The 18,329-nt window shown below is 47.2% G+C and overlaps 1 protein-coding gene across 1 annotated transcript; it reads right to left on the bottom strand.

Annotated features, from left to right (window-relative positions):
• Positions 1-5,440: 5,440 nt before the first annotated feature.
• Positions 5,441-10,349, bottom strand: LOC116878917 (keratin, type II cuticular Hb5-like). The gene is made up of 5 exons (XM_032876734.1): positions 10,321-10,349; positions 8,988-9,113; positions 7,268-7,488; positions 6,245-6,276; positions 5,441-5,762 (listed from the first exon to the last, which is right to left on the bottom strand). The coding sequence occupies exons 1-5, from the start codon at positions 10,321-10,323 to the stop codon at positions 5,572-5,574; spliced, it is 573 nt and encodes a 190-aa protein (XP_032732625.1). The 5' UTR covers positions 10,324-10,349; the 3' UTR covers positions 5,441-5,571.
• Positions 10,350-18,329: the final 7,980 nt, after the last annotated feature.

Raw genomic sequence — 18,329 nt, forward strand, 5'->3', positions numbered from 1 at the left:
ACACCCCAACTCAAGCCTCTGGCCTGGGGTCTCTCCCACCCAGCCTCCCAGTGGGGCAAGCTCTCAACTACTTCTCTGGCACTTTGAACGGTCTGTCCCACTCCCAGCCTCTCATATCTGTGCGTGATCCCTTCTTCCTCAGCTGTGCTGCCTGCGCTGGGAAAGGCTACCCGTCCCCTTGATACCCATGGGAAGGGGGCTCAGGGGCCAGAGGGCCGGGACAAGGGCCCCACCCTACACTGCCCTGGGTGATGGCCGCACCCCATCCCCCCAATATTCCCCTTCCATCTCTGCCATGTTCATCTCTGTCTTGATCTGTGTTTCCAATAAATCAATGTAGCCAACTCTGAGCCTTGTCTGCATCTCTGTTATCCACAAGGGTCCAGGTATGGAAGGGTCCCCAAAGTCCCGTGGAGCAGAAAAGGGTCTAGTCTGAGGTCTCCAGCACAGTCCTCTGTCCCTGGGCTCACAGTGGTCTCAGATTGACCCAAGGGTTGTGCTAGGGTTCTACATGATGTCATTTTACACACACGACTGTAATGATCTTATCCGCAATGATGCACCTTGCAGAAGAAGCAGCCAGAGATGCTCAGGAATTGGGGCAGCACCCTACAAGTTTCAGCGTCTGGATGGGGCTTGAACCCTGTGTGCACCACTCATGGTCATTTCACCAACCCACACTTCCCTCCCAGAAAACTTCCTGTGCATATCTGTAAACTGATGGATAATGAAAATTCGAGTCACCAACCACTCAAAGCTTAAGGAAACACCACTCATTGCTTTGCTGGGGAAGACTCATGTCTGAGCCATTTATGAGAATTCCTTGAAGGGTAAATACATGAACATAGTTTAAACTTTCAAAAAGCCTTTGATGTGGCTACTTCTTTTTTTTCTTTTAATGGAGTCCTTTTGGGCTTTGGAGACCTGTCATAGCTGACAAATTACCTCTGAGATAGGAAACAGCACGTAGCCAGAAGATGAGCTGGCACAGAGGGGAGCACATAGACCCTGGAGCCAGATGACTTGGGTCCAAAACTGGGCTCTCTTCCTGCCTGGCTCAGTGACCTTGGGCAATTTACTTATCTGCTCTGTGCCTCAATTTCCACATCTCTAAAATGAGAATGAAAAAAGAGCACCTCATAGGGCAGATGGGAGGACTAGGAATTTCATACATGTAACAAGTCTAGGCAATTCCTGCCACAAAATAATCATGATATGGGCTTGCCTTTAGCAGTATATATTTGCAGAATATAAAGTGGAGATCCCACCAGGGAGCAGTGGCCAGCCTCCCATCAACATCCATAAACTGAATACATGTACACATTGACATCATATTAAATTTATATCTGTGATCAGAGACAGCAAATAGAGAAATCTCCATGTCTTCTGGGGCCATTGAGCTCCTTTATGCAGAGAACTATTTCCCCCTTGACACTGATGAGGCTCTGACAAGGAGCAAAGAAAGCAGGAAGACGGCCTCTTGGCTTCGCTATGGGCAAAGGCAAGTCCCTGAATACGCATTTGTACAGCAGGGTCAATTTCTAACCTTCCAGACCCAGGCCCAAAAAACGGTAGCAGAAATCTAAGTCCCCATCCCCATCCCTCAGAGCAGTAGAAATAAGGAAGAATGTTGAGAGACCAGAAGTGAGTGGTCTGAAAAGACGACACTCTTTGAAGGGAGAGGATGGATCCAGGGCCTCCCACCCACCAATACTGCCTCTCCCCCCACCTGATGGAATTCTGAGCAGGGCAGAACCCTGGGAGAGTTCCAGAGTGTGCAGTTGCTCTAACCAGCCCTCTGTGCTGTGATATCACACGGCTCAGAAGCAGGGTTCCGGGAGTCTCGACCTGAGTTCCAAACCCCAGCTCCGTCTCTCTACCCCTCAGTTTAGAAACCACCCGTGACTCCAGTCCCAATGAACTTCTCATCTCTGCCAGCTGACTCTTCCCTTCATATCCCACAGGTCTTATCAGCCCAGCGGGGCCCTAATGACTGGCCACACTTACTCTCACTCAGCCTCCCTCCAGCTCTGACTTTCGGCCCTATACTACTCCAGGAGCACAATCCTCACTCCCTCTAGTTCCCACTCCTTCACAGGCTCAGGGAGAGAAGCAAGAGTGAAGGAATCAAGCACCTAATACTCGTGATGCCAAATGGTGGTGGGGGGTGGGAATGGTGAAAAAAAAAAAATGGAGCACCTTGCTGTGTGACCTTTAAAAAGTCACCTCCTCTCTCTGGGCCTCCATGTGTTCACTGGTTAAATAAAATATTTAGATAAGATGGCTGCTAAGGTCCCTTACGAGTTTAAAGCTCTGTTAGTCTTCAGAAGGCCTGGGACGGGAATGGAAGCTTCAGGAAAGTGGGGAGACCTCGCAGCTGTGCTGGGTTCACGCTGTTCGTACCTTCGTTCCGCATAGCTCACTGTCTGTGAACAGCTGTCTGTGAGTACAAAAATGTGATTGCATCCAGATCAATGCACGGCTCTAGGCCCCTGTGTGGAAGCATGTGTGTGAGACTGTGAGCCTTTCCAGGTGTGCGATTGTGTGTGTGCACGTGTGTCTGCCTGTATGTATGTGCCGAAGAGAGGAGTTTTGTTTTGTGGGTACCTGTGGATAGGACCTTAGGGTGAGCACACAGGGAGACTCGTGTTGGTGGTGGGGGGGGGGGGTCCCAGATGGAGAACTGGACTAAGATGGGAGTGGTGAGGGAGGTGCTGTCAGCTGTCATACTGGGGAGGTGCCCTTTGGCCAGGGAGCCCCAGCTCTAACCAGTATGTCCTCCTAGCTCCCCTCCTGCCCTGTAAACACCCCCCAAGCTCCGGCTGGGGCAGCAAGAGACCAGCCAGCTCTAGACCTGTAGAGCCTTCTTTAAAGGCGTCCAAAGCCTAGTCCATGAGATATTAATTATGTTTGTTATTCTTACTATGTTTTCAGCACTATATATTTTTCACACAACCCTGTGACAGGCATATTCGTATTTTATGGGTAAACCATGGTGCAGAGAGGTCAGGTAGGGAGGACAACTAAAAGGGATAAATGAAGCTACACCAGTTAGATCTGGGGAGGGCAGGACTGGGGTTCAGAAACAGGCAGCGTTTGGCCAGGATAACAGCAAGATTGGAAACAGAATCCAGAACCTTCCATCCTCCCAGCTGGCCTAGCTGAGACACTACGGTTGGAATGATATCAGGAAGGATTGCATTTAGACTCATCGAGAGACTCCCAAGGGGTTTCCGTAGGGTGAGACGTGTTAATGGTGGAAGGAGGACCCAATGCATCCAAGGACAGAGGGGACAAAACATAGAGCCTCTCTCAACCTGTTGATATCAACTGCATGGCAGGCCCTGGATTTGTGTGACTGGGATAGGCACCGGCCTTGAGAGGCTCATGTAGAGATGCCAACTCAGCTAAGTTATATCTGTCATACTTCCGGACTATTAAGTGTGAGGCAGACATGAGGATCCAACAGAAGGCTGACCCCTAGTGGTCCCCTCCTTCTGCTGAGACATGATGACTCCGGTGTCAACCCGCCTCCCTTCAGAAGTCACCTCTACTAACAATGCTTCTAAATAGGCTGGCAAATGACTCTCTATAAATGTACCAGACAGTTCTCTCCCACCCCAACATGGAATGTGGCCTGTAGCCAGAGGAACCACTCAGAGAATCGGTCCCCAAACCGCAGGCATGGCTGGTGGCCCAGGCAAGACACGCAAGCCTGACCCGGCAGCCTCTGGGATCTGAAGGGACATTAGGCTTGGGATTTGAAGTAGGAAAATGGGAGCAAGCCAGTCCTCAGGGATGTAGGCTGTAGAACACTCACTGTAAGTCCTGCCAACAGCTCCTAGGTGAGGTTTCCTTCAGCACTTCCCTTGACATGATCAACACAGCAGGAGCTGGAAAAACCTGACCTTGAAAATCACAGAATGTCATTACCTCTTGGCACAATGCAGGGAACATAGAGCCCAACTGAGAAATCTCGCAGAGGGGTGGCTCTGCTTTCAGGCAGTGACTTCCCTTCGGGAGTGTGGCAAGAACGTTGACACCGTGGGTGTCAAGTCTGTGGTGACCAAATGGGACTCCAGTGGGTCCCGTTCCCTACTCCTCAGGTGGGAGGCACTCTTGCAGCCAAGTTTCCATCTCATTCCTCTTGCATGAGAGTGCTCTGTTTACCCGGGAAGTGGGCCCTTTGGATACCTGTTTTCTGGGCAAGGACCCAGGAGAACACAGCAGACACCCTGGCACTAGCTTTCCTTAAAAGGTAAAGCCAGGGCCTCCGGCCAATGACGCACCTTCACCCCACCCAGGGACACAGAAAGTAGAAACCATTGTTCCCAGATGTGTTAATGATGTAACCCTTTGTGCAACAGAAAAGAATGTGAGCTCACCAAATGGAAGCTTCTCTTGGGCCTAAGGGACAAAGAAAGAGCCCAGAAACCCAGCCCTTCTCTGGCCACCCACCACCCCAAACTGGCCTATCTTCTGCCCCCCAAAGTCTAGTTGCCTTGTGAAAACTCAGAACAAACTACACCTTAGACCTAGAAGTAGAGGCAGAGCTGGAACCCTCCATCTGATTCCAAAGACTTGCCCAAGACACTCCTCCACCAGGGTATGCCATTCCCAACCTGCCATCAGGTCACTTGTTAAACTAGAGCCCGGGGCCCCCAGCCACCCAGTGCTGTTCATATCCCCCAGCCCCAGTGTGTGAGGGCCATCTTCCCCAGGGTGAGTCTTCAAGTGCCCCTGCCAGGGCAGTGGGAGGACAATTCGTCCTCATCCCCATCTCACTCCATTCTCTTCGGGCCTGGTTTCCTGGTTTCTGGCCTGCTTCCCTTCCAGAACCAGGTTCCTTGCTCAGTAAGCACTACACTCGACCTTCAGAGGCCATTCTGTAAGCGTCCACAGAGCCAGTGAGTGGATGAATGAAGGCAGAGCTCAGCCACTCAGCAGAGGGGCCATGAGGCTGGGGAACAAGCAGATCTGAGGAGGAATTAACCCTTTCTTTCACTTTCCCCAGGGGCCTGCAGCCGCCCAGCCCTTAGGAGCCTGGTTCATATCACCACCAACTGAAGTCATGTGGACCCACACACCACAAGGGGAGGTAACTTCCTGGTAGTGTCCCCTCCTTTTCTCCTGTCCCTGTTAAACCCGACCAGCTTCCACCATGCTCTGTACACAGCTTGAGGAATCCAGGCACAAACAGCCCCCCCCGGGGGGGGGGGGGGGGGGGCTCAGACCACTGAAGAACTTTTTATTGCAAAGGAGGAGTCCCAGGGAAAGAGGAGTCGGGGGGTAGGTCAGAGGAGCAGGGTACTGGGTCCAGGTAAGCCACCAAGCCTCCCCAGTGGCACAGGGTCTCGGCTGTCTTCACCCAGGGGCAGGGCAGTGACCATTCCAAGTTAGCTAGATTCCAAGACTTTCTGCTCTGGGGTGAGGCTGGGGGCTGGGGAGTGACCATGATGGAAAGATGAAGTGAGGTCCAGTTCCGTAGGAGGGGGCGTCTGAGGCACAGGGTCAAGTCCTTGGGGGCAGGAGCTAGGGGTCTTTGACTTCTCCACAGCTGGGCAGAAACGTTCAGCATCCGCGGGTGCCGCGGCAGCCTAAACCGCCGAGGCAGGCGAGGGAGCCGCAGAGCGCGCAGCCGCCGCCAGGGGCGCCCGTCCGTAGGGCGCCGGAATCCGCTCCGGGAGGCAGCGGGCGGGCGGGGCCCGAGGCTGAGCCGAGTCCGCAAGTGGAAGCGTTGCCCAGCGCTGAGAAGACAGTGGCTGTCGGGGACAGGAAGCCCTCTTCTCCCGCTCCGCCCCCGAAGGCAGACAGACAGACTCCTCTCCAAGAGGGCAGATGCAAAGACCCTCCTCCACCCCCACAGGAGACAGGCGCAAACTCCCCAAAGTAATAATACACAGACCCCTTCCCCCAAGAAATAGACTCCAGAATGCCCCCTCCCTGGAGTCGGACACACACAGATTCTCCCACGCCAGAATGAAACAGTCTCCTCCACAAGGACAGACCCACAGAAGCTCCTCCCACTGCCCAGGACAAACCAACAGAACCACCCCCCCAAAGGACAGACCACCAGACCTCCTCCCCAGCACACAAAAAGAATTACTCCCAGGAGAAGGAACAGACCCCCAAAAAGAGAGACACAGTGGAAGCAGACCCCTCTCCCTTCCCAAAAGAATACCCCCAAAGAAGAGGGGCTAAGATTTGACTTCCCTAACCCAATCCGGGTCTAAGATTTACTTACAGAAGCTCCCTGCCCCGAATCCCAGACCAAGCCTGCAGGGGAGAAGGAGGAAGCAAGTGAGTGAATATACCTCCTGGGTATAATAACCCCCAGCCTTTAAAACAAAACTCTCCTGGCTTTCCCCAACAGGAAGAAATCCCTCCATCCTGCATGCTCCCGGTTCTCTCAGATCACCACAACCCTTTTGCTTCACATTCCTCAGGACTTAAACTTAATCCTTCCTCCTTAAATTCAGATAGCTCGGTTTTACTGATGACTTCCTGGAGGAGGGGGAAGGCTAGAGATCTTTCTTCAGCCTAAACGTAGCCTAAAAGAAGAAACCATGAAGGGGGACATTTTGAAGGACACTACAGAGAAAATAGCTCAACCACCTGAAGAGTACTGGTCGAACCTCATCCAGTCACTTTCTACCTGTGAGGCCTTGAGATGGTCTTTTACCCCGAGACTCGGTTTCCCCATCTGTAAAATGGGAATGACAGCACTTCCCTCCCACGGGTTTTGTGGGGTTGAAAGGAGAGAATAAGTGCCGGCTGCCTGATGCATGGTGGGTTCCCTTTCCCTCCCCTCGGCCTGGAGAACCCAGCTGCAACCGGCAGCCCTTGGATCTCTGCTGTCTAAGATTAAAAGCCATAAACCATGCCTTCCCCATAAACCATGCCTTCCCCAGGACTGGGGGAAGAAGGGCAGAACCGAGGAGAAGGCGAGGAGACCCTTAGTCCCCCCGGCTGGGCCTTGGTCCTTGCAACTGTCTAGATGGACAGACTGACCCCGGCTCTCTGCTCCTGCAGGTGAATGACTTCACAAGTTGTCCCATCCCAGGTGCCAAAGGTGCTCATCAGCTGGAACATTTTGTCTTAAGGGCCTCAAGTTGGTGGGGAGAAACTGGCTCCAGGAGAACAAGTCCCTGGATACCCAGGTCGTCTCTTCCCACCCCTCTCCAGCTGGCGAGGACCCAGATAGTGACCTCCCTGTGTCCCTGCCCTCCTCACCATGGCCACATCCAAGGCACTGGCCAGACCTCACCTGCTCTCCTCGCCCTCCAGCAGCTTGCGGTAGGTGGCAATCTCAAAGTCCAGGCCCAGCTTGACGATCATGAGATCCTGGTACTCACGCAGCTGGCGGACCATGTCGTGCTTGGCTCTCTGCAGGGCAGCCTCCAGCCAGGCCAGCTTGCCCTGGGCGCTGTCTGAGGCACCCTCCTCCGGCAGAGCCCGTGGCTCCGTGCCTCTGTCTAGTTCACAGGGCTGGGGGCAAAGGAAGACCACGGACAAGACATCCTTGGTCCCCACCCTCCCCCACATCGAGGATCCAGACCTTTCTCAGAGGTTGGAGAGTGAGTGAGGGATTAGAGATCATTGTAAGGAATGGGTGATCCTGGTCTGAAAAATGGATGTGTGTGTGTGTTGTGTGTGTGTGTGTGTCTGCTTGGCTCCCAGGATGGAGACTTGGGGCCAGCCATCTGAGCGGGCTGAGAGAGAACCTTTCACACCTACCGTGTGACTTTTCTAATAGGAGCTCGGATCCAGGAAGCATCCAATGCTCCCGAAGACCTCATTAGCATTCCATCAGGAAAATTAACCAGAAGAATATCCTTTCCTCATAGGAAACTAGCATCTGTAGTGTCTGGGGAAATTCAGCGATGATGATGATGATGATGGTGATGCTGATGATGATGACGATGATGATAAACACTTGCCTTTTGAGGTGTGTTTGCTGCTCAGGAAACTGGGGTGGGAGGGGTGGGAATCAGAACGGCTGAGGCGGGTGGGAGACTGAACCGTGACAGGGTCACCCCCTGGAACCTGAACAGCCATCCGTTCCTGAATAAAGGCGAGCCCCTCAAAGCCTGAGATACTTGTACCTGCAGAAAGCCCTTCCCTCTGCAGGTAGAGCAAGAGCCGGGGCCTCAACGGGGCTGCTGGGGGGAAAGAGAGAAGGATGAGAGACAGAGAAGTGGGGAGAAAGAAAGCATTCATGTGGGAACCTCTCCTTTCTCAGGTCTCGAGCCTGAGCCACCAAACCGAGTGCCTAACGGAAGCCCGGTTAGAGGCATCAAAAGGTAAAGACCAAATGTTAGCTGTATAGCGAGTGTCCCGTGCCATGAAGAAGTATGCACAGTCTCATTCTCCTGCAACCACCAGGACCTCTTGCACATTTAAGTCTCTTAAGTTTCTCGAATTTAGAGACACGGGTCATGTGCCTGTCTTCCACAAGGATAATAACAGTGCCGGCCAAGATGATGGTCAATGGCAGAGAGTCCTCTGGCTCTGTGTTAAAGGAATCAACTTGGGGCGGTGGGGTCTGGGGCATGCAAGTGAAGGCAACAGAGAAGACAGAAACCTCTCTTCTCTAGCCAAACGTCGCTAAATCTGCACATTTTTGAAGAGGACCCAGAACGCTGGATTTCTAGGAAAAATCTTGCTATTTCTGAAGACGGGCTCAAGTTTAATGTTACGTAGGACAAACATAACACACAGACACAAAAATGTACAACACATAAAAAGTGATATGCAAACAAGCATACATAGGATACATATTTACCTACATGTTAATTACTTGCCCACATGAAAGACAGAGAGTCCTAGGCAAATGCAGGCACACTTCCATTTGCTCAGACACTCACAAGGAGAAACTCTATCCACCTACTCCAGAGGGTAGGGGATGACCAACTAGTTGTCACAGATAATGGACACCCTCCTACCATTCCTCACACCACTGCTGCCCCCACACCGCCACCCCTCACCTGACTCTTAGCACTGTCCACCTCCGCAGTCAGCCGCTGGATGGCCTGGTTGAGCCTGTTCAGCTCCTCCTTGCTGTGCCTCAGGCTCTGCGTGGGTTTCTGCACGGTCGCCTGTACCTCCTCGCACTGCGGGGTGGGGTAGAAGCAGCACAGGGAGGCTCAGGGAAATGAGGAGAGCTGACAAGGCCATCAGCTGAAGCTGGCAAGACAGTCCCAGTACCAACCCCTCCACCATCCATCATGGACAGATCCTCTAACTTCTCCAGGCCTCTGTTTCTGCATCTGTAAAGTGAGGACGGTAATCTTTTCTATCTCCAAGGGTTGTGTAGAGAATGAAATGCTCTTGGCAGGTGCCCTGGCGGGCACTCTATCAGGTCTGGAACTGCCTAAAGTAACGGGAGCAGAGGGCACAAACGATCCCCACGTGTGGTGACATTCTGTTGAGTCTGTGGACTGGCATCACATAGGGCTTATTCTGAGCATTGAGGTAATTAAACTTCAGGAACTCGGTTATGGTCCTTCACCACATGTGATCACCTCAACTAATAGAAAAACCACTTTTAAAAACCCAGCAGGGATTCCTAATTTTAAAAATACTTTTAAAAATCTAGGAATGGGGAGAAACTTCCTTAACTCGATGAATGCTATTAGTAGTGACAGGGATCCCGATTCCAGCTCTTTCCCCAAAACTAGGGCCACTATGTAGAGTACTGTTTGCAAGGGACAAGACCAGTGGGCCTTTCCCCTTCCTGTGCCTTGTACCCGAATGCTGGTCCATAACCAGCCTGGGCTCGGGACCATACATGGTGCCTTATACCATTCAAGGTCCTTCATTTCCACCATCTCACTGGGGCTCATGACCACCTATGAAGAAGGCCGGGTGGATGTCACGGTCTCCATTATCTTGCCCTGAGCGAGCTGAGTCTCACTACATCTGCCGAGTGAGAAAGTAGGGACCCAGCAGGCTGTGAGTGAGCCTGCCAGTCAGCAGCTGAGCTAGACTGCATTTGAAGCCCATGCCCTTTGCTCTACACCCGGAGGAACACGAAGCCACACACTCTTTAACCAGGGAACAGGCACTGTTCACACCAGCCCAGCCCCAGCTGCTTTCCAGGGCAGATGGGGAGTGGGAAATGGATATGAAACAGACAGCAAGAAACGTCATCTCCCCTCTATGTCTGCCCTGGTCCCGTAGCCCACCTTTTCCTGCTCCCATTCCCAAAAGCTGCAGACACAACAGACAAGCTTGAGCCCGGCTGGGTCCAACAGATCTGGGCAGAGTCTAAGACTTCTCACCCCATGTGACGCAGTGCGCCACGTGGACGAGTCTCACCATGATGAAGAGAGCTGTCGTCTCCTCCAAGCCTCAGGTGAGCGCCAAAGCCCAGCTCCAGTCCAAGCAGCTCCCAGAATCCTTGCTTCTGAGGACGTAGTCTCTCCTTCCAGGGGGCTTTGTGACCTCACTTTGTTATAATTGCAGAATTCTGACAGGGGCTGGAGGGGCTGTTCTGTCAGCCCGGGTGGAAGCGTGGCGGTCCCGTCTTGAAGGAAGGAGGAGGAGAGGGAAGGAAGGGTCCTTCAGGTGGGGGAAATGTGTGGAGCCAAGTAGTTTGGGCGAATGGAGTGAGAAATGGGGAGCAGTTAATAAAAGTAATCGTTGCGTACCCACCCGTAGCTTCGGAACTCCACATGGGACTCTTCCTGATCACAGCATCCTCTGTCTCTGACCCCATCCGATCTCCAAAGTAGCCACCATCCTGGGCTTTTGTATTAAGCATTCCTTGGCTGTTCTTTATTGCCATGTGCATAGGAAACCCTAAGCAATTGGTTAGTTCTGCCTAACTTTAAACTTTATAACAGTAGAGTTACACATTCTATGACTTGCTTTTCCCTCCCTAACATTGTTTGTGAGATTTTGAAGCATGTAACGTTAGTAGGTTAGTTAGTTAGTTAGTTAGTTAGTTAGTAGTTTTCATTGTCATGGTTCTTTCTCCATTCTCCTACAGGTATACACGCATGGGTACTTTGGTTTTTGTGCTAATACCGCTGGTAGGAGCTTTTAGGTATGTTATCTGTTGCTGTGCTTCGACAAGAGGTTGTTTAGGGTACTGGCTGTGAAACCTTTTTTTTTTAAATATTTTATTTATTTATTCGACAGACAGAGATCACAAGTAGGCAGAGAGGCAGGCAGAGAGAAAGGAGGAAGCAGGCTCCCTGCTGAGCAGAGAGTCCGACGTGGGGCTCAATCCCAGGACCCTGAGATCATGACCTGAGCCGAAGGCAGAGGCTTTAACCCACTGAGCCACCCAGGTGCCCCTGTCAAACCATTTTTTAACCATAACTCAAAATAAGAAATACATTTGATATCGTGGATCAGTACCCACATACATATTCACGCCCAAAAGCGGAAATAAGTTTCGTGAAGAACTTCTCACTCCTGTGTACGATGTCCTCTGAACCCCTAACCACTCACCTTAACACGCTCTTCCACTCTGAATTTATGGCCTTAGGTTTTAGGGAAGACTTTCTGTTTAGGTTTTTCTGTTTTATCTTTAGGTTTTCAATTAGGCCTTCTGTTGAGGTTTCATGTCTTATAAATAGTATATTGATTTTATTATCTAATACTATAATGAAAATGAAGTACCCAGGAGACCACTTAGAAGCACAAAAGCCAAACGTTGCTAGTAATTTACATGTGCCTGCACACTCTGTCCCCAGACTGTCCCCTACTCCTTCTCTCTCTAGGGGTGAACCCTTCCTTGAATTTGGGTCATTATACCCTTGCTTTCTTTTCTTCCAGTTTTATCACACACATGTGTTATCAGTTTTCCTTGTTTAGTTGAGGTTTGGTTTTGGGTTTTTTTTAAAGATATAACTTACAAAGGAAGGTTTTTTTGTTTTTTTGTGTGTTTTTTTGTTTTAATTAAAGAGGAGTCCTCTGCTAGGATTCATAGCATCTTATTAAGTGAATACACAATACTTTATGTAACTCTGTTATTGTTTTGTTTTGTTCTATTTTCTCTTACAAAGATGGTCCTATGAATATTTTTCTGAATGTTCCCTGTTGGGCATATGTGAGGATTTCTCTGTGTTACATGTCTAGGACTGCAGTTTCTGGATCAAATGTTCAATAATACAAGACAAAAATTATTTTCCAAAGCTGCTGTAATAACAATTTAGACTTTGATCAGATTTCAGATTCATATCTTTTCTGACACGTCTTAATTTTTAATAATGAAAGGATATAATCAGTTTTATTTTTGGTTTTGCTTTGCATTTTCAGAGTCCTATCGAGGCTGAATATCTCTTTAAATGTTTATTATCTCTATGGATTTCCTTTTCTTTTGCCATTTTTCTTTTGGGTTGTTTGCCTTATTTTTATTAGATTCTAAGTACTTTTATATTTCTATATAAATCTCTTATTTCTATATATTATACTTTGTCACTTACATGTATCATGAATATCACCTTCAAGTTTATGGCTTGTCTTTTCACCTTGTCCCTACTTGATGAATAAAAGTTCTTAATTTCAATGTCTACTTTACCCACCTTTTCCTTCATATTAAGCATTCAGTGTGCCTTGCATAAAAATCCTTTCTTATAGGGGCGCCTGGGTGGCTCAGTCCATTGAGCCTCTGCCTTTCGCTCAGGTCATGATCCTGGGGTCCTGGGATCGAGCCCCACGACAGCACCCTGCTCAGTGGGGAATCTTCTTCTCCCTCCTCCCTCCTGCTTGTGCTCTCGTGTTCTCTCTCTTCCTCTCAAATGAAGAAATAAGAACTTAAAAAAAATCCTTCCTTATACCAAGGTCAAAAAGAATTCACCAGTTTTTTCTTCTAAAACTTTTAAAAGTCTTGCATTTGACATTTATAATTTGAATTGACTTGGAATTGATTTTGTGTATAATAGAAGGCAGGATTCCAGTTCCATTTGTTTCCCATGCATATAACCAATGCATAGTCCCTCCTTTACTACTGATCTTCACGGTCACTGCTGTTGCATATCAAAGATACAGACATAGATATATAAAGTATATCTATAACTATATATTACATATAACGTTAGTTGTACATTCACACATGATGATGTATGACTCTCAGGCTCATGACCCTGAGATCGAGACCTGAGCTGAGGTCAAGAGTCTGGCACTCAGGGTGCCTGAGTGGCTCAGTCGGTTAAGCATCTGCCTTTAACTCAGGTCTTGATGTTGGAGTCTGGGAATGGAGCCTCACATAGGCTCTCCGCTCAGCGGGGAGGCTGCTTCTCCCTCTGCCTCTGCCCCTCCCCCTGCTCATGCTCTCTCTCACTCTGTCTCTCTCTCAAATAAATAAAATCTTTAAAAAAAAAAGAATCAGACACTCAACCAACTGAGCCACCCAGGTGTCCCATCATATATTACATTTATATATACTTAACATATTTAATATATTTATATAATATATACACAAAAGAATAGACAAATGATCAATAGAACAAACTAGATAGCCCCTAAATTGACATATATTATGTATTTTATATACATAAAATACATGTTTATAATACATGATGTGTTTTATATATAATGTATGTTGTACCATATCTATATTTATATGCTATACATATTATATATTATACATATGTGTGTGCCTATGTGTGTATGCAATATTATATATTATAATTAAAATATTGTACGTAAAACATACCTGATATGTATATAATATATGCTATATTTTATATATAATATATGTCAATTGAATTTTGAATATGAATGCGATCTAACTCCTCATTTAGTTAGAGCTTCTTTGTTATCTTTCATTTAGTATAATGTTTATATTTCTTTAGATATACGTCTTTCAAACTATCATACGATCTCCCTGATATGAGGAAGTGGAGATGCAACATGGGGTGGTTGGGGGGTAGAAAAAGAATAAATGAAACAAGATGGCATCGGGAGGGAGACAAACCATAAGAGACTCTTAATCTCACAAAACAAACTGAGGGTTGCCAGGGGGGAGGTGATAGGGAAAGGGTGGTTGGGTTATGGACATTGGGGAGGGTATGTGCTATGGTGAGTGCTGTGAAGTGTGTAAGCCTGATGATTCACAGACCTGTACTCCTGGGGCTAAAAATACATTCTATGTTTATAAAAAAATAAAAATAAATTATAAAAAAAATTTTTAAAAAGATACATCTTTCACATATTTGTTAGACTGGGTTTTTAAGTCATTTTATTAATCTTTATTATTGAGAAAAATAACTATTAATATTAATTATTAATAATAAAATAATCAATAAAATAATTAGTATTTCTTATTCTATTCTATTATTAATTTATTGATATAAAAAATACACACTATAAAAGGCACACATATCACACAGTCCGACATGTTTTGACAAAATGCATGCCCCATTTAACCACAACTGAATGAATGTACAGAACATTTTCACCATCTCAGAAAGTTCCCTCTTCTCCCTTTGCAGCCCATCTCCCCACCCCACTCCAGACAACCACTCACCCAATTTCCATCACCATAGGTTCGTATTGCCACTTCTAGAACTTCATTTGAATAGAAGCAAACATTCAGTACGTGCTGTTTTGTGTCTGACTTTTTCACTCAGCACAATGTTTTTAAGGCTCATCCATGTCATTTCTTGAATTAGTAGGTCATTCTTTTGTATGTCTGGGTCATGTTCTGTTGTATAAAAATATCTCAGTTTTGTTTGTCCATCCACCTGTTGTTTCCGATTGGGGGCTATTCTAAATGAAGCCCCTATGAGATTCATGTACTAGTCTCTATGTAAACCTACTTTTCATTTCTTTTGAACAAATTCAAGAGTGGAATTGCTTTGTCCTTTGGTAGTATATGTTTAACTTGATAAGAAATTCCCAAACCATTTGCCGAGGTGACCGTACCATTTCATTCCCCGTGAATGCTCCAGCTGCTCCACACTTAGTATCCTCGGTCTCTTAAATGTTAGCCTTCTCGTGGCTGCTGGATTTTTCTCATAGCAAATTTCCCTGATGACTAATAATGATGAGCAAGCTCCCATGGGGCTTTGGCCCTTAATACATCTTCTTTTGTAGAGTGTTGATTGAAATCTTTTGCCCGTTTTCACTGAATTGTTTGTCTTCCTGTTTTGAGGGGTTAGTTTTTAACATAAACACCTCATGTAATTATTATGTGATTGGATTTGAGTCAGCCATCTTGTTTTTTGTTTCTTATTTGTCTCAGGTGAGACAATTGTCCTCCTCTTCTTTTGTTCCTTTCTGCTTGCTTTTGAGTTAATCAAATACTTTTAAATACTTAACATTATTTATTCTATTAAAATATCTTATTTTGGGGTCACCCAGATGGCTCAGTCGGTTAACTGTCTGCCTTTAACTCATGATCCTAGAATCCTGGGATAAACCCTGCATCAGGCTTCCTGCTGGGCAAGGAGCCTGCTTCTCCCTCTGCTCCTCTGCCTCCCCCCTACTCGAGCTCTCTCTCTTTCTCCTCAGTCTTTCTCTCTCTCAAATAAATAAATAAAATCTTTTTTAAAAAACAAAAATTTTTTAAATGTTTTATTTTTATTTATGATAAAAAATATTTGTTTTTAGTGATTATTCTAGAACTAAAACTATACATCCTTAATTATCAGAGTCTATTTGGAATTAATACTGTGCTACTCCATACTTCATGACAGTGTAATTCATTGGCCCACCTCCCCATCATCTGTGTCATCATTGCCAGATCTTTTCCTTCAACAATGTTATAAACAATATCATTATTTTTGCTTTAAACAGCCAGTTGTCTTCTTGGCCACTACAAGAGTTCTTGGATCAAATATGAAGAGTATTCCTTCAAATATTTTCCCACATCATTCTCACCCTTTTCCTTCTAGAACCCCAAGTATGCATATGACAGATTATTCGATACTGTCCCACAAGTCTCCAAGCTCTGTTAGTTTTTCTTTGATCTTTTCTTTCTGTTGTTCAGATTGGAAAATTTTTACTCATCTGTCTTCAGTATACTGACCCTACCCCCTGACATCTTCAATCTTTCATTAAACCCATTCATTGAACTTTTCATTTCAATGATTATACTTTGCAATTCTGGAATTTCCATTTTGTTCCTCTTTCTAACTTGTCATATCTTCTTGCTAGCTCCATGGTGCATTAAAATATATTTTTTAAGTATATTTTTCAGAACTGTAAGTGACTTATGACAAAAGGGTTTTCCAGAGGTCCTAGTCTGACATTTTGCAAGGAAAGAAGTTCCTGGTGGCATTTTTCAAAGGAAAAAAACAGGTATATTTCTGTGACTCTTTGGGTGGGGAAAATGGTATCAAAGGGTTTGAAGCTGGAGTGTTGGAAAGAACTGGTAGAAAGAGGCTAAGCTGACAAGTGGGCATCAGTACAGGGGGAAACAACGAGGTGATTTCAAGGCATTTTGAATTCCCAAAATCAGTGCAACATTTAAGTGGAGATGCCCTGTGGGAAACTGGAAACCTTAGAGATGAATTCATTTATTCTCTTAACATTTCTCAGGGCCCACTACAAGCGAACACTGAGCCAGACATATTCTGACACTGGAGCATTCCCTCTGGAGCCCTGAGCCATTATAACACCCCTCCTCAGTGTCTCCAACCTTGACACTCACTTGAATAAATAGCTGAAATGACCTTAGCACATTGAATGTCCTCCTAGAAATCCCACCCACCCTTTCCAGGACAGAAAGAATGTACAGAAAGATAAAAAGCATGACAGGAACCATGTGACTTTAAGCACTGACAGCATGGAGGGAAGGAAGACCTAGGAAAGGAAGGGATTAGCAAGAGTTCAGAGGCAGGTCAGGGTGAGGGATGGGAGCTGAGGGACAGTCCTTTTCAGGAGTCAGGCAGCCCAGATTCCTCCAACAGAACATACCATGTGCCTCTCCTCCCAATATCCTTCCTTGGCCTGAGGGAGACAGGAGACAAGGAGGAGGACTCCCACACAACAAGAAATAAGAAGTGGACAGCATGGGAGATGGCCCACGGTGAGATCAAAAGGTTATACCCTACTTCCATGGCGGGTTGAGTAGAGGGCCAACTGGGGTCCTCAGGGAGGGTATGAGGGCTGGGGGCCTGTTGTTCCATCAAGCCCAGCCAGCTTGATACTTTTTAGAGCTGCTGTCACAAACTCCTATCCCACAGCACCTGATGCCACAGGAACGGATGACTGAGAGGTCCCCACGTACAGATCCAGCCGAGAGCTGCTCACACCACAACAGCACAGGGATAGTAAGAAGTCCAAACCATTGGCGGCGGTGTGGAGCTGGTCCCAAACAGCCAGCCTTCACCACCTAGAACCCCTCCCCACCAGCCAAGAGCACCCAGATGGATGGGATGTCTCCTGCTTATCCACCAACAGTAAAGAAAGCCAACAGAAGCTTCCCTGTGGCCTGTTCCCCAGACTCCCACACTTTACTGGGAGTCCACCTTGTGGTTTAATCTTAATCCCTTCTTAATCTATTCTTCTGCCACTGACTTCAAGAAGATCTGCCTGGTGACAACCAAGCTGATGAAACACCTGCTTTAGTCCATCTAACGTCAGTTTAGTGACATCTTGAATGTGGACAAGTGTGCTTGGCCAGGGAGAAAATGTGAGCTTCCTAACAACGGGAAAGTAAGATTTGCACGTCAACAGGCGTGGGATGAGGAACTGGTCCACTCACGACCTGCCATCCAGCTTCTTCTTCGTCACTGTGGGACAAGGAAAGAAGGAAACCCCTTCTCCCTGGGTCTCTCCACCCTCAGAGCTAGAATGTTCTTCCCACTGTCTAATATTTTACACATTTCTAGCCCAACCTTCATGAAGCCGCAGTCAGCCAGGACGGAAGAGATTACACACTGAAATTGGCAAGCACTGTAAAAGGGCATTTTCTTCCCCACAAGAGCTGGTTCTTAAACGTTTACCAGCAAGCCGCTGTCCCTAACGAAATCATACAAGAGGCGTGTTAGAAATCAGGTGGTGTGGGACACCTGGGTGGTTTAGTCGGTTAAGCTCCTGCCTTCAGTTCATGTTACTGTCCCAGGGTCCTGGGATCAAGTCCCGCATCAGCCTCCCTGCTCAGCAGGGAGCCTGGTTCTCCTTCTGCCTGCTGCTCCCCCTGCTTGTGTGCGTTCTCTCTCTGACAAGTAAATAAATAATATCTGAAAGAAAGAAAGAGAGAAAGAGAAAGAAAGAAAAGTAAGGAATAAATAAATAAATCAGGTGGTGGACCTCAGCTAAAACTTTTCTCCTTAGCCTCTCCTCAGGGCTGGGAGGGGCCCTGAAAAGTTTCCAAGATGGCAGCAAAAGAAATGGACAATGGAGAAGTCCTGGAGCAAAACAGTGCA

The sequence above is a fragment of the Lontra canadensis genome, unplaced genomic scaffold (genome assembly GCF_010015895.1).
Source record: "Lontra canadensis isolate GAN:19392208 unplaced genomic scaffold, GSC_riverotter_1.0 scaffold59, whole genome shotgun sequence".
In the NCBI taxonomy this organism is placed as follows: domain Eukaryota; kingdom Metazoa; phylum Chordata; class Mammalia; order Carnivora; family Mustelidae; genus Lontra; species Lontra canadensis.